General features: G+C 40.0%; 1 protein-coding gene across 7 annotated transcripts in view; it reads left to right on the top strand.

The window, feature by feature from the left end:
- Positions 1-14,589, top strand: part of LOC137381410 (dixin-like) — a 156,929-nt gene extending 142,340 nt beyond the window's left edge. For 6 of the 7 annotated variants that reach the window (XM_068053962.1, XM_068053965.1, XM_068053961.1 and 3 more), the window contains 6 exons: positions 2,056-2,139; positions 9,028-9,189; positions 10,678-10,744; positions 11,061-11,166; positions 11,817-11,925; positions 12,294-14,589. In XM_068053962.1, coding sequence (XP_067910063.1) covers positions 2,056-2,139; positions 9,028-9,189; positions 10,678-10,744; positions 11,061-11,166; positions 11,817-11,925; positions 12,294-12,377 — 612 coding nt within the window. In that variant the 3' untranslated portion in view covers positions 12,378-14,589. The remainder of the gene's footprint in view (positions 1-2,055; positions 2,140-9,027; positions 9,190-10,677; positions 10,745-11,060; positions 11,167-11,816; positions 11,926-12,293) is intronic. The other variant, XM_068053964.1, reaches the window with a different exon arrangement.
- Positions 14,590-15,662: the final 1,073 nt, after the last annotated feature.

The raw sequence follows: 15,662 nt of genomic DNA, 5'->3' as shown, positions 1-15,662 counted from the left end.
AAAATGAACTTGACTTATTCATTCATCATAAATCAGTGATATTGGATATTATCTGTGGAAATATATTCAGTGATAATCTACAGCTATTTCCAGGAACTAACAGTTTGTACGTGCTGTATACATAGGATAGGAGCTTAGAGTGTGATGCAAACTAGTATCACTTTGAAGAGGTGAGATAGCATAAAGTGTGAAAATAAAATGTGAGTGATTGATTGTTGCCTCAATCCTAAAAATGTGCTTCTGCATTGGGACATGTTCTTTGTGTATACTCTCAGTAATTGTTCTGAGAGTTCTGCCAGCGAAAGTGTCAAGGGAACAGTGTGATGCTCAACTTCCAATTGTACACTAGAGCCAGAAATATTAAATCTTGTGATAGGGACAGAGTCTACCTTTGGATTCTTTTTGAAACAGCTGATATTTGAGTGCATCATTGTTCACTTGTAGTGCAAGCCTTTGACCTACAAAAGGGGACACTAAAAGGTGATCTTAACATGGTATTTTATTTATTGTTGCTTGCCAATTACTTCTTGATAGCTGCAGTGCAGTGCTTAACAAAGTCTCAACTGTAGAAGACACATCAAAAAAAGAGCTAGTAAACAACTATGCATTTATGTTTAATCACAGGAACAAAAATGCAAGTCATAACTTAATCTGTATGTGGTTTTAACAAATAGCCAACAACCATGATATTGTTTAGAGTGTAAAGGGACACTTCTGCATTTACTATTATTTTTTTTTAAAGTTACATATAACTAAACATCTAGTTAACAATTTCAATAGAGTTTACTTTCAGGTTTTAACAAATTCAGTAAACTGGTTGTATTTATTAAAATCTTCACACAATGATAAAACAAAATAAGTTCCTCTACCCAAGAAAAAGTTAAATTAGTTAAGCTGTCTCCACAAACGGAGCCGTTTGCTGTAGTTAATTGGGGTTATCATCTCTGGCTTTAACCATACCTAAAGGAAGCTTTTTGAATTGTTCAGTATCCTTGCCGGCTAGAGCTATTGCTTGCATTTATTTTATTTTTTCTGGTCAGGATAATAAGCCTTAATAGTGTGTAATATTTGAGGAATCAGTTCCTTAGGGCTTTAGTAGTAACAGTAAGACATTGTGAGGATCCAAACACATCTGCATTGTCAGTTGTTTACTCAATACTGTGAATAATGAGGTCTATTCTGTGGCCACAGCCTGTGGGTCCAGACATCACAAGTATCAAATGAAACCTTGGATTACCTTGTTTTGTCCCTTTCCTGAAAGAAAAGGGAGAAAGGATGATTTGTGTAACAGACCTTAATGTTTTTACTCATTGATTCAAGGCAAGCCTGAATCCAAACCTCTCCAAAGCATATAGATGCTTCACTCTCAATAATTGCAAAGCTTCTTACGTAGACTTACACACAAAGTACAAGACAGAAATAGGACAATCAGCCCAACTAGTCCTCCACACAAGCAGTATGCTTAATCCTATGTACCTGCCCTGTTCCAATATCCTTTTATCCCCCTTTCCTTCAACCATCTATCAAACCTATTCTTAAATGTTGACAAGCAAGTAGATTCACAGGTTTTATCATTTTATCAGATGTTTGGCTACCCTAAGCATGTCCATCTTGGTCCTCCTCATTTGTCCTCAGTAAAATTCACCTTTGTTATCAGTGAAATTAAAACCCTACTGAGGAAATGCAACAAATCTGTCTCCATAACTGTTTATGTGAAGTCTGATTTAAAATTTACCGCTGCTGTGCAGTTCTCAGGGATCGGGAAACCTGGCAGTGAGAGGGAGGAGCTGCTGGTGCCATAACATAAGTGCCTTTTCTAGGACCCTAGACACCTCAAGTAAGCCTCCCCACGCTGATTGCAGCTTTTCTCCTCCCTCCTGCTGCGATCGTCAACCTCCGCCCGCCTCACCCCAGCCCCCCTCTTTCTCCCTCCAGCCCGATATCCAATCTTAATCTCCCTCTCCAGCCCCCAAGCTGCGATGGCTGACCTTTGCCGTCAAGCCGCGATGGAAACATTCACCCCTTCTGATTTACTCCTTGTTTTCATTTCAATAGGTAGCTGGGTATCTGTGCAGACCGTCAGAGAGTAATGGCTACGTCCAATCTATGAACAAAATCACTTCTCCAGTGTGTAGAGGGGTGAGTGGAAATTTGATAAGTTATCAGCCTTGTTTTGCTGAAGTCTCTCTTTTACATAGAATTTATCTTCATTAAAAATATGCTACCCGGTGACCAACTGCAAATGATTTCTGGATAAATAGGGAGTAACTTCTTCATGTTCATGTATCAATTAAAGCATATTAGTTACATAGTACACCCGCAGTCAGCATCTGTACAAACTGTGCCAGCACTAGAAGGGTTGCAAACCCGATTAAAACCACTGCTTTGTAGTTTCTCCAATAGCATTTTCCGTAATCCAAGTAAAAATTGATCTGCCACTGGGCTACAGAAAACATTTTAACAGCCTAAACATCAGGAGTTAGGAGTTAAACTGCCAGAATCTAAATGAACAGAATCATATAAAGCAACTAATCTCTGCTACCACGCATCATTATTTCTAATTATTGATTTTACAGCATAGACACAGCCCATTCAACCTATGCTGGTGCTAATTCTTCAACAGGAGCAGTCTGCATTAATTCCATTTGCTTGCAACTTTTTCTGTGTCCTTTTTTAATTCTTTTTCAGATCCTTAACCAATCCCTTTTATGTTATCATGTCTGTCTTGTTGGCCCCTTCTGGTAAAGGATTCAGCTTGTGTTACTTTCCCCTATGTTTTGCTAGTTACCAGTGTACCAACCAGTGGAAATAATTATTCATAAGTCCACCCATCAAAAACTTTTATAATTTTGAAAATCTTTTCTAGATCCCCTTTAACCTCCTCTGTCCCAGGAAAAGAAACGCCCAGTGTTTTAAACTTTGCTCTGTACTATAACCCTTAATTTTTGGTATTATTCTAGTGAATTATTCTTGTATCATGGTTCTATTGTCTTTCCTAACCATAGAATGTTTTCTAGAGCTACATGCTGTATTCTAACTGTGATCTAATACACTGAGTGCATTATTTCCTGTTGGTCAACTATTGGTTACCATTCAATAATTGTTAATCCTTCAAAGTTGGCATATTTTTGCTGGCCACGAGACATGGCCGTGATATCAATGGCAAGAGAAAAAGGATCTAATCTGAATAAAGCCATTCCATAAATTAATAAATACCTGGAATTGTTTAAAAATTTTGAGGTTTAGTTGTCAATATTAACTAGTTTAGCTTTGCTGTTTTGCTTTATGATCCGGTGTGAACATCTCAATGATATTCATAGCATGTAATCACAGTCAGGGTGTACTGACACATCAAGTATTCATTATTATCCATAAACATGTATATTTGCAATAGGTCAACTGAAAAAAATTGGTTTAGAAAGTACTATTTTCCTTCTTTGATATTATATAAAGCAGTTTGATGCTGGTTTTGCTAGAGTGTTCTCTGTTATGATTGACAGAAGGTGAAAATCAAAAACTTAAAAATGCTGGAAATCTGAAATAAAAAGAGGGCAAAACATTTAACTTTGGCAGAGACATAAAACGGACGATATTAGATTGGCTGCATCTTGAATTCTGTGGAAAGGAGATAGGACTGGCTGTGTCGTAGACCGTGTTGCAATCGCATGTTTTATGCCTCTACCAAAATCGAGAAAGAGTAGCAAATACACAGAGAACAGATTAATTAGCATTTTATGAGATATTAACCCGATAATAACAATGAGGCTGGAAGATTGTGGTGGGGTACATTTACAAGCTGGGAAACCCAGAAGTGTGGGATTTAATGGCAGACCTGATCGGTGGGAGGAGGTCGTCAGTCAGATCACAGGATTGTGGAGCTGGTGATGGTTGGGGGTTGCAGTCTGATCGCGGAGGGGAAAACAGACAGATCGGGGGGTAGGGGTGGGGGATTTACAGGGTAATTTTTTGTGTTGTGGGAAACAACCCTGGCCTTGACAAACAGTGCTATAAAGGCACTAATCTTATGGACCCAGCCCTTCTCCCCTCCTTTTACCTGCTGGGTTTCCTGACACTTGGAAAAAGCAGCCAGCATGGGTTAAAAATAAAACTTTGTTAGAATGAAGGCAAGCAGCCTCCTTAAAGGGTTCAGCGGCCGACCCACCTCTGAAGAGCGGATTGGTCGCCCATTCTCCCTCCCCCGCTGCCCTGTTCTGCCTCCATGAAAACTGGAAGTAGCCAGGTTCGAAGTGGGCTGGTTTCCTGTTTCAGATTTTTAACCTTTATCTCTCACACATTTTGCAGAGTTAAAATTCCCCCCTATATGCCCATGGGCTTGATTCTCATCAGTTCTCTACTATGTTAAGTTGGCATATTTCAATGAAGCAGATTGAGACGTGCCGGTTTAAGACAGCTGAGTGTTGAATTGAAGCAGGCCCCAGCTGGTTAAATTATTGAGATCCGTTAGCTACGTACATTCTGTTTTGTAATGCAGCACATCAGATAACTAGAGAGCTATCTTTCATCATGTGAGCTGTACACCTTTTTGAGTATTGAGTAATAATCAACCCATATGAACTTCCTTTAACAATGCATGCACAAGAAGGTGGTACAGCTGTATCTTGTGCCCAGACTTCATTACTTCCACTTTCGTGGTTTCAATGGAGGAAAGCCAAATTCTCTTTGCTGTTGATTTGCAATACAGATAAATTTGTGAAACTCGGAAGTATGTTGCATACAATGTTGCGAAAATTTACCAAGCCGTGAAAAATCTCCATTACAGCCCCATATGCATTAAAAGTCCAGAGGATAACATTTCCACTTCTGCACTTCTTATGTTTGTTGGGAGTGCAAATTATAAAAATCACGCAAGCACAACCCATGATCGTTGATTAAAATGAATGGACGGAAAAGTCAGGGATGAGCAGTGCATAAACTTTGTGCTTTGCAACAGGAGCAAACAAGCAGAATTTTTACTCCCTTGCTACAGTATCGGTTGAGACAAAAGACATAATCCGTAGAAAAAGGAACAAAATAATAAATACATAACTCAGGGAAAGTTGGCTGTCTGGATACAAAATTGGCTGGCCCACAGAAGTCAGAGGGTGGTAGTAGATGGAAAGTATTCAGCATGGAGCTCGGTGACCAGTGGTGTTCCACAAGGATCTGTTCTGGGACCTCCGCTGTTTGTGATTTTTATAAATGACTTGGATGAGGAAGTGGAAGGCTGGGTTAGCAACTTTGCCAATGACACGAAGGTTGCTGGAGTGTGGATAGTATGGAAGGCTGTTGTAGGTTGCAACGGGACATTGACAGGATGCAGAGCTGGGCTGAGAAGTGGCAGATGGAGTTCAACCTGGAAAAGTGTGAAGTGATTCATTTTGGAAGGTCGAATTTGAATGCGGAATACAGGCTGAAAGACAGGATTCTTGGTAGTGTGGAGGAACAGAGGGATCTTGGGGTCCATGTCCATAGATCGCTCAAAGTTGCCACCCAAGTTGATAGGGTTGTTAAGAAGGCGTATGGTGTGTTGGCTTTCATTAACAGGGGGATTGAGTTTAAGAGCCGCGAGGTTATGCTGCAGCTCTATAAGGCCCTGGTTCGACCACACTTGGAATATTGTGTTCAGTTCTGGTTGCCTCATTATAGGAAGGATGTGGAAGCTTTAGAGAGGGCGCAGAGGAGATTTACCAGGATGCTGCCTGGACTGGAGGGCATGTCCTACGAAGAAAGATTGAGGGAGCTAGGGCTTTTCTCATTGGAGTGAAGAAGGATGAGAGGTGACTTGATAGAGGGGTACAAGATGATGAGAGGCATAGATAGAGTGGATAGTCAGAGACTTTTTCCCAGGGTGGAAAGGGCTATCACCAGGGGGCATAATTTTAAGGTGATTGGAGGAAGGTTTCGGGGAGATGTCAGAGGTAGGTTCTTTACACAGAGAGTGGTGGGTGCGTGGAATGCGCTGCCAGTGGTGGTAGTAGAAGCAGATACGTTAGGGGCATTTAAGCGACTCTTGGACAGGTACATGGATGATGGTAGAATGAAGGGTAGGTAGTTAGTTTGATCTTAGAGTAGGTTAAAGGTTCGGCACAACATCATGGGCCGAAGGGCCTGTACTGTGCTGTGCTGTACTGTTCTATGTTCTATAACTGAACAATTAAACCCTCCTGTTTCAGAGGTAGAAAATCCCTGAAAATTCCTGGGATGTGATCCCAGTAGATACGGCTGGATCACACCCATCAATGCTCTCCAGTGCTGAATCCAGCAGAGGTTGTGAGGTCAGTGGGAGGGTACCTCATTTGCCTGGGTCAGCTGAACATAAGCACTAGTGCAGGTGCATCTCCAGTGCTCACCTGTACCAGGCAGCTGGAAAATCCAACAGGTGTCGACCACTAAAGAGATGGAAGGGGTTGCCCAGGTCACCCTGCCTCCCGAAATCCAGCTAGGTCCCTTTTCAGACCCTGTGTAAGGGAACTAATCGAGATATTCCCAGTTGCTTGGCCTTGCACACCCCACCTCACCCCCTCCCCCACCCCCCCCCCACCACCTGCTCCAGCCCTCCCACCACTACTTAGACCCATCTGACGGCATCTCACTCTAGTACCGTGCCAGGAATGCAATGAGCCAGGAAAGCAGAAACTTCCTGCTCTTTGCCCTGTCCCTTGACAGCATTCACCTTGTAAAGGGCACGCAGAGATTCTGCCTTTTTACGAGCCGTATAAGGAAATTCTAGACACAGCTGAGATCTGTCACAAACAGATGATTGATATAGGTTCTGCTGGAGTTATAAAAGGGTACTGTGGAACTCCCACCAGACCACCTCCACACCACCCCCCACCCTCCATACCCCGCCTCCCACCACGGCACCCAGTAGATTTTCAGGGTCAAAATATGGTATGTCAAAGTGAATTCTTGTAAAACTAATGCCTCATGACTTTTATAATTCTGCTGTTAAGGACAGATGCCATGGGACCTGAATGTTCTCTGGTAGAGAGCAAATAGTTTGGGCAACTATACTTTCTGGAGCAGCTGGAAACTGGGTTCCTGATTTGACCAGGAGCATTATAAAATGATTTTAAAAAGTTGTTTGAAAATGAAGCAGATTATGCCAGGATCTCTCCACAGTTACATCAGTTCTGAAACAGCACACAATACAATGGGCTGGATTGTAAGGAGACCTTGACATCAGGATCTGTGGCTGGTGGTGGGGCCTAAAGATGGCCCCGGATGAGGCCTGCCACAGACCTCAATGCTGGTAGGCCCCAGCCCGATCCTCCCGGCGGCGGGACCATAATTTGAATATTTAAATCAAATAAAATAATTTAAATGTACTTACATCGCCTCCTGATATCCCGTGGCTTGATGGCGAGCATTCCCGTGCCTTTGGATCCCCGTCCGAGGAAATGAGGTGCAACACTGGTGGGAGGGGGGAGGAGGTGGGTTTCTCAGAGCGGGAGGCAGAAGGATGGGGTCAAATTAATGTCATTGGTCTAGGGGATGGTGGGAAGGGTTGTAGTTTGAAGTTAGCGCAGTTTGGTGGAGGTGGGGGGTGGGGGGAGGAAAGGTCAGATGGTAAAAATTAAGTGTTTTTGGGGGGGGAAGAGGGCAAATAATTAATTTGATATTGGGGGGGTGGGAGAGGGGGCAAAAGAGATGTATTTATTTAATTTCATGAAATCGTTTTTAAAATATTTAAATATGCCGGTAGGGCTAACAACCCTTTGAAAATGCCTGTGCACAGCAGCTGACGACATTGCCGGGGACAGACAGCTCGTCCCCTCCATATGATTGGGGGGTGGGGGGAGCTGTCCTGCCCCAGCTATTTCAATGAGCTGCCACACTTCGAATTGCGGTGGCTCTTTGGCATGTGGGCCGCCATTTTTTTCGCCCGCTGCCAAAATTGTGCCTGCTGTCCAACGTGTCATTGCAGTTTTATCAAATCAGTGTCTGAATATGGTGGTCTTGTTATTATATCATAAGCAATGTGGGCTAGCAACACTGATTATTATTTAACTATTGCTGGCTGTGGTTAACAATGTCTTTGTTGGATGCATATGATCCTGAATTGCAATGGTAACATGAGAAGAAATGTGCATACAAATGCCAAATTACTGTGCCTTAGTAATCCAAACTATCTGTGTTTAATATGACGTGATAGTTTCACTGAGATGTTGACTATGAATATTTTGGCACAGTGGGCAGATTGTATTGACAAAGGACACTACATTTTTAATCTATAATGAAGAATAATGTCAGATTGCAACCATTAGTCTTATCTTGGGGGACCAAAGATTTCCAAATATACATTGTCTTTCCACTGCATGTATTTGGTACATGATATATATAGTGAAATTAGTAGATAGAAGAAATGAGATGAATGCAAGTATTTGATGTCTGTCTGGGAGAAAATGAAGTAAAATTAATGTTTGATCTTTCGGGTATGTTTAATCTCTCCTAGTTAAATCTTCAAAAGAAGCAATTCCAAAAATTATGAGCTGAGTTGCAGAGGAAAATTTAGTACTCCACAGACATAATTATGCTGAAATCGAAGGTTATAGTGGTAAGATATTGCCTCAGGGATTACACAGACAAAACTGTTATTAATGTCCAGAGATGAAGCTTTCAGATTTTATTGATCAGATGTAGTCCATTCATTACCAGAAGGCTATCATGTTATCAGTTATAGCGGTTCAACTGCAGCAAATATTTTGCTATTAGTAGTAAATTCGGTAGAAAGCTTTTACCCACCCTTTGAAAACTCGCCACACATCCCCCAGGCCACTTATAAATTTACTTTTTGCCTAGTGTATTATCTGAGGTATCTGGTTTTACAGATTGCTGTTTTCAATTTCTGACTGCAAACCAAGTTAAAACTACAGCTTGTAATTCACATAATACTGTTGCTTTGTGTCCGATGAAAGTAAATATTTTTTGTGCCAGTAAATTCTGCAATAGTCTTCTGAAAATCACAATCCTTATTTTATTCATTGTGGACATTATTCTGTACACTCCTTGTAAATGTAATTTCAGACAGAAGACCTTCAGGTAGTGCGAGATTCTCTGCGCAGTTTACGAAGTAGCTTTGCTGGTCATGACCCCCAGCACCACACAATTGACACACTGGAACAAGGAATCGCTAGTTTATTGGAACGAATGCATGTGGCTGAAACGCAGGGAAGAGGTGGAAACAAAGTAAGGATATATTCCCAGTCAGTGTAAGAGTAACCTCCAAATGAGCTCTTTAGTTGATTTGATTTCCTGTGCATTTTTGGCTTCTTTAAATCAATAGGAACAAGCCATCTTTGCTTGAAATTGAGCTGTATGATATTTATAACATATGCATTAATAAATTTATCAGAAATTCTTTTATCTACAATTTTAACGATGGTGTTGACAAGTTTATTTTAAATGAGCTGAAGCTTTTAGTTAAGTAGTGGACAGAGGTGTTTCAGACAAATGTGTGAATGCAACATTAATAATATCACACAACTTGATTTTTAACCTCCACAAGTTCAGAATATATTGTTACTTTATCTACTAAGTGAAGTATATTGTATAGCTGTATTTAATTACTTTGTGAATTAAATATATCTTTAAAGAATCATTCCAGAATAAGATCTTAAACTGACCCTACCATAAGGTTATGAAGGCACTGTCTTTAACAGAAAGACTTGCCACAGCTATTTTCTGTATTCCTGTGGTGTCAATAATGACTTACATTTTTATAGCGCCTTTCATCTCAAGGCATTTCACAGGACATCGAGCCACACAAGGAGACATTAGGTCAGATGACCAAAACCTTTGTCAAAGAGTTAGGTTTTAAGGAATGTCTTAAAGGAGGAAAGTGAGGTAGAGAGGCGGAGAGGTGTAAGGAGGGCATTAGAGATCAGGGCCAAGGCAACTGAAGGCGTGGCCACCAATGGGGGAACAATTAAAATTGGGGATGCTCATGAGAAAGTTCAAGTGCGGGTACAATTTAGGTTAATTGGAAGATGGTCACAACAAATAATGCATGTCAGTTCTTCCTTTTTGGGGACAAAGACCAGTGCCATTTAAATTTAATTTCATATTTATCATTAAATGTTTCTCACAAAACAATCTTTAAAAACATGCAATCAGGTCTCTCACTTGGTTTTTTTGTTTCTCATCTTTCATAATATTTTGTACTCATTATCCTTAATTACAAAGTTGACAGATCAGTCCTTTTGGACTCATATTTGTATTTTCATTAAAATTACTGAACAGAAACAAAACATAGTTTTAATTGTTACCGTGTGGGCCTCAGATATCTGAGCCAGTAAAGGCACATTTGATGTAGCACCAAACCATATGGACCTCAAGATCCTGGATTCAATTCCTAGTCCATACTGAGTTAGTTGGGCCACTGTAATGGGCCTAAAGGCCCCTAGGGTAGGAAGAGAACAAAATTTTATTGACAGTTGCTTTGCCGGTGACTCCTGCAGGAAATTATGCATGTGCAGGTTTGGAGTAAGGGCAAGACAGATTTTGGATAAGTGTTGATGCCCTCCATGATTTCAATAGCCTCCTGACTTCGGGAGCCAAAATTGTCCAAGGAAGTGAATGAGTGGAAAATTGCAGGCTGGTGAGTACAGCATGAAATCTTTAACCTGAAGACTGTTACATTTATGCTTTGATATTTCCATTTATTTATATCTGTAGACTCTTGTGAAACCTTCAGGAAAAAGAGAATCAAATATAGAGAGAGAATCCTGGCCATCAATTTCCAGTAAGTTCAGAAGCAAGCATTTCACTGACTAATGTTTGTTTGGTGTTAAACAGCACTGTAAACCGATTATGCAGGCTGCTGTGACCTTCCAATCTGTCTATTTTGATTTTGGAAAAACAAATCTGTAAGACTATGAACTTGTGGCCCTACAATTACGTGGCACAGTGCTGTCCTTTCTCAGTCATGTTATTTCATTGCATTTCCTCCCACTGCACCCATGTTTACTGTAGGCCATTCACCTGTGTGTAGTTGCCATTGTGTGCCAAAAATGTACAGATTTGCTTTTTTAAAAAAAAAGTCTTATCTTTCTCTGCAGGTCTTCATTCTCACAGCAGTCCTGGACTAAGCAGCCCTGTCTGCACCAAGGTGCTGTATTTCACAGACCGAACTCTTGTACCTTTTATGGTAAACATTCCAAAGAGGCAAGTAATTCTTAATGTACCAGCCAATGGGAATATTTGAAAACTGAAGCCAACAGAAAACTATTGGCTCCAATTTGAGGGGACTTGCAAAAATATTCAAATGAACATTCATGCAATTTTTGTAAAAATCCTTTTCCATGTAGTTTCTTTTCTCATATTTTTCTTCTGTTACAGCAGCAGCTGTAGTTTCCACGCCCGTTGAAAGTTTGAACTAGTCATTAAGGTTCACCAGTTCTGTGGAAATCTGGGATTACAGTAGAAAGGGGCTTGAGGTTATTTCTGAGAGTGAACAAATCTTTTTTAAAAACTATATCAGTTACAATGTACCACAGTGACACCATGTGCTTACTTTTCAATCTGCTGCACCCTGGAATGACAGGATGCAATTTCATTCATGTTCTCAAATGTCAGTTCCTAATCTTAGCCATGTCCTTGGAAGGAATCAATGAATGGATCACTTACAAAAAAGGTAAAATCATAATCTTAGTCAGCCTAGGCATTACCAACCTGCTGTTCAAGATCAGCATTTTTAGAGCCTTGAGTGCATTTTCTTACCTGCTCACTCAGGGAAAATCTGTTATTTAAATTGGACCAAAAGGTCCTGCTTAAAATTGCACATCTTTAATTTGTCATCAACTTTATCCTTGCAGACTTGGTGAAGTGGCCCTGAAAGACTTCAAAGCAGCAATAGATCGGGAAGGGAATTACAGGTATCACTTTAAGGCACTGGATCCAGAATTTGGCACTGTGAAGGAAGAGGTACGATCCAGTCATTAATGTCATGTTTTGGAAAACATTACTGATGTTCTTAATTCTTAGTTTGACAGGACAATTGAGCAGTGAAATATTTTGTTGGTGTAGTGTAGAAGTGTGTGTGCAGCTTGTACATAAGACACACAAAATGCATTCTGTCCCTAGACTCTACTGAATTAGTTGATCTACAAATAGGTGTCATGAAATTTTTTTCTGTAAATTTACTTACAAATATTGATAAAGAAATAGAAAAATATATGGAAGAAATAATGAATGAACTTCTGTTTAGATAGCGTATAAAGAGCAATAAAAAAAATTATAGCAAAAGTAAAGGCTTAATGTTCACTTGATTTCCATCATTTCTTTCCCCCTAGCTTTTCCATGATGATGATATTGTTCCTGGTTGGGAAGGCAAAATAGTGGCTTGGATTGAAGAAGACCCTGGAGACAGTAGGTAGACTGATCCTCTCCCCAAATTTGGGAGATTGATTTTCACTTAAAGTAAAAAGGTCCAGAGGACAACCACCAAAGAACAGAAAGACACCACTCAAGTCTTCACGTCCTTGCTTGCCTTCAGGGTAGAATATGTTGCTGTGCCAACTGCCAGATGTGGACTGGAAAGAAGAGCCTAGTGCAAAAAGTTCCCAAGGCAGATGCCTTGTGCTGACAAAAATAGACTGGCCATTGTAAAGCTGACACGACTTTTGTTAGTCCTGTACTAATGTAAAATTGTAATGCCATATCATAAGCAATAAGTGGAATTTTGCTAATGTCAATATTGTGGAAAACAGCCTCAGTTGAATATTGGTATTGTTTCACCCTCAATGCTTGGAGTATGTGCAGCTGTAATTTCTTATAGTTGAGCAGTAAGTTCAACTTGGGCCATGACCTTTCAATTTTAAGTTATTTAAAAACTTTGAACTCTTTTTGTGACCAATCTGTAAATATCATTTTTATCACATGTTTCCGCTGAGCATTTTAGTGCTTACAGCAAAGATTTTTCAGCTGAATGGTTTCAGTTTTGAGCATTAAGACTTGAATGAGTTATTATAATTTTTCTCTAACAGGTAAGTGAGACTGCCTTGCAGTGGTGAAATAATCCTCTTCTGCTTTGGGGTGGTACTTCTAATGAACTGCAGTTGCTTTCCTTACCTGCAATAAAAGTGTGCCTTTGTCAAGAGTAGCACTGGTTTGTTGTGTGGACCTTCCTGCCATGCTAGCTGCAGGAAGTTCTTGAAAAGGAGAGGCATTATTGATTTGGAGGAAGCAACAGTAGAATTCATTCATAAGGATAATTACACCAAAAGATTCTAACCAGGACAAATCATTCTCCTTTTGGCTTCCTCAAAGACATTACCTCTGTTCCTTAATAAAGACAGCACCAACAGCCATTGTCCACCTTGTTATATTGTTACAGAATTTTTATCAACGCAAAATAAAATCCTCTTTCATTTACATCGGGGAAAGTGCCAATAAAAGGCACGCTGTATCTTCCCACAGAACAGCAGAAAAAGGTATTGTGCAAGCACTCAGGGCCATTCTTATTCACCCCCTGCTGTCTGGTCACAGAATAGCTTTGTTGGAAACTTGGGAATAGTCTGTCCATATTTGCAAGATGAAATATATGACATTTGGGAAGGCCATAAGAACTTTTAAAACAAAGGAATACAAAAAATGGCTTGGATTTAGTATTTTTGTTTTAGGCTTATGTGTAATGACTCCAACTAATCACTTCTAGCCTGATTGCTCAGAATGAAAGGCTTTCTGTTTTGCGCATATTGTATTTGTTCTCAATTTAATGGAAGTGAGTTACACAAAAAGTATACATGTATGTAATATATACACATTGCAAGATTCACTATGTGTCACATTCAAGTGGATTCCTGTTAATCTTATTTGGAATAAGATTTGTGCAAACGTAAATGAGGAAAAATAGAAGTTAGATAAAGAAGATTTAGGATTTCTGGAATTAAGATTTCTGGAAAAGGTGCACGGGTTGAAAGATTTCTTTTCTCCCAGTCCTGGCAATTGCAAAATAAGAATTTTGAGAATTTTTAGCAATGTCACAAATTTTCAAAGTATAATTTTTTTAGAGTCAGTGTTCCTATTAACATTTTAATTTTTTTTTGTTTAATGTTTTTAATGACCATTATACTTCTGATATCAGCTACTATTTGGAGATTTATTAAATCAACCCTCAACTGAATTTTGATGTAACTACAGTCAAATCTCATTATTACAAACTTGTGGGAACTGGAACAGTAACGTTTTTACAATTGGAGGGTTATCTTTATCAAGCTTGAATTATTCTGACTACTTTTTTTTACAATGGACTCCTTTTGTTTTGCCACAGTTTCAGGTATTGTACGTGCTGGCACTATGTTCAGGAGACAACAATGGTACTAGGCATTTAGTGTAAGTGCCAAAACAATTACTGCTGTGCAGTTTATTGTAGCAGAACTGGACATATCAAATGCTGCAGTGGAATTCGTTTGTGTGTCTGTTACGAGAGGGTGTTTTGTTACAACAAAGTTTGTTTGAATTGTGTAGACTCGATTGGTCCTTCGGATGACATCCAGGGAAAAATGTTTGTTTCGATAAGGTGTGACTATATAAAAAAATTGGTGTAAAAAAACTGTTTCATTTTAAATAAAATGTGTAAGGAGTTAATTTGTTACACGGGCATTTTGTACTACAGTTCAGTATATTCTGAAAAACCTGTGTCTCAATTTGTAAATAGTTATCATGTCAAAGCTGAAGAGTTTCTTGCTATGTAATTGTTGCACTGTTACATAGACCTACACAGAATTTACAGCACAGAAACGGGCCATTCAGCCCAACTGATCTATCCTACTCACATCCTACTTCATCTGACCCTATCAACATAAACCTTTTATTCTTTTCTCCTTCATGTACTTATCTAGCTTCCTTTTAAATGCATCTATGTTAATTGCCCCAACTACTCCCATGTGGTGGCATTCTAACCACTCTCTTCAATTTCTTATTAGATTTATTAGTGACTCTCTTTTATACATGTGACTCCTAGTTTTGGATTCTCTCACAAGCGGAAACATTATAATTGTGATAATTACTATTATTGAAAGTGTATTGCCGTTTTTCCCTTGAACTGAAGTAATTCTGCACGCATCACTTGATTAATGTGTACATAGATAGGTGGAGTGATTCAGGTACCATATGTGTATTAAGAAGAAAGACAGAAAAAACTGCAGGCTGATTTTAACTCCTAGTGGGAGGGCTAGTAATCCTGCATTGGGAGTCGGAATCTCAATAGATTTTTAATCCCACTGATCGACTGCTTGACCATTTATAGCAGACAGTGGCAGCTGGCTGGCAGGGGAGGATGTAAATTGAGTAGCGCAGAGGCGGCATGCCAACAACAGAAGTAGGTTGCCAGCAGCAAGGTACGTTTGGGAAGAACGAGGGATTACTCCGAGGCGCTCTCAGCTGGGGAGGTGGTAACCAGGTGGAGCAGAAGTATGGGGCTTGCCTTATGGATCATGGGGGAGCAGTCCTGCTCCTTGGAACCCCACTAAGGGAGGGAGAGTTTGCCTAGCTTCCTGACTGTTTCATCTGGCAGGGTGACCATGATGCGCACCCCACTCAGGAGCGCATTTAAATGCCATTGGGATCTCAATGAGACTTCCAGTGGGTTCAAATGTTGAGGCTAGTTGGACCACAGGGCTGACTTTGTTTGAAGCCTTCATATTTAGTACTGTTCCAAC

This window comes from Heterodontus francisci, chromosome 22 (assembly GCF_036365525.1).
Source record: "Heterodontus francisci isolate sHetFra1 chromosome 22, sHetFra1.hap1, whole genome shotgun sequence".
NCBI classification, from domain to species: Eukaryota; Metazoa; Chordata; class Chondrichthyes; order Heterodontiformes; family Heterodontidae; genus Heterodontus; species Heterodontus francisci.
Note: the sequence above shows the minus strand (reverse complement) of the source record. Positions and strands in the feature narration are given on the sequence as shown.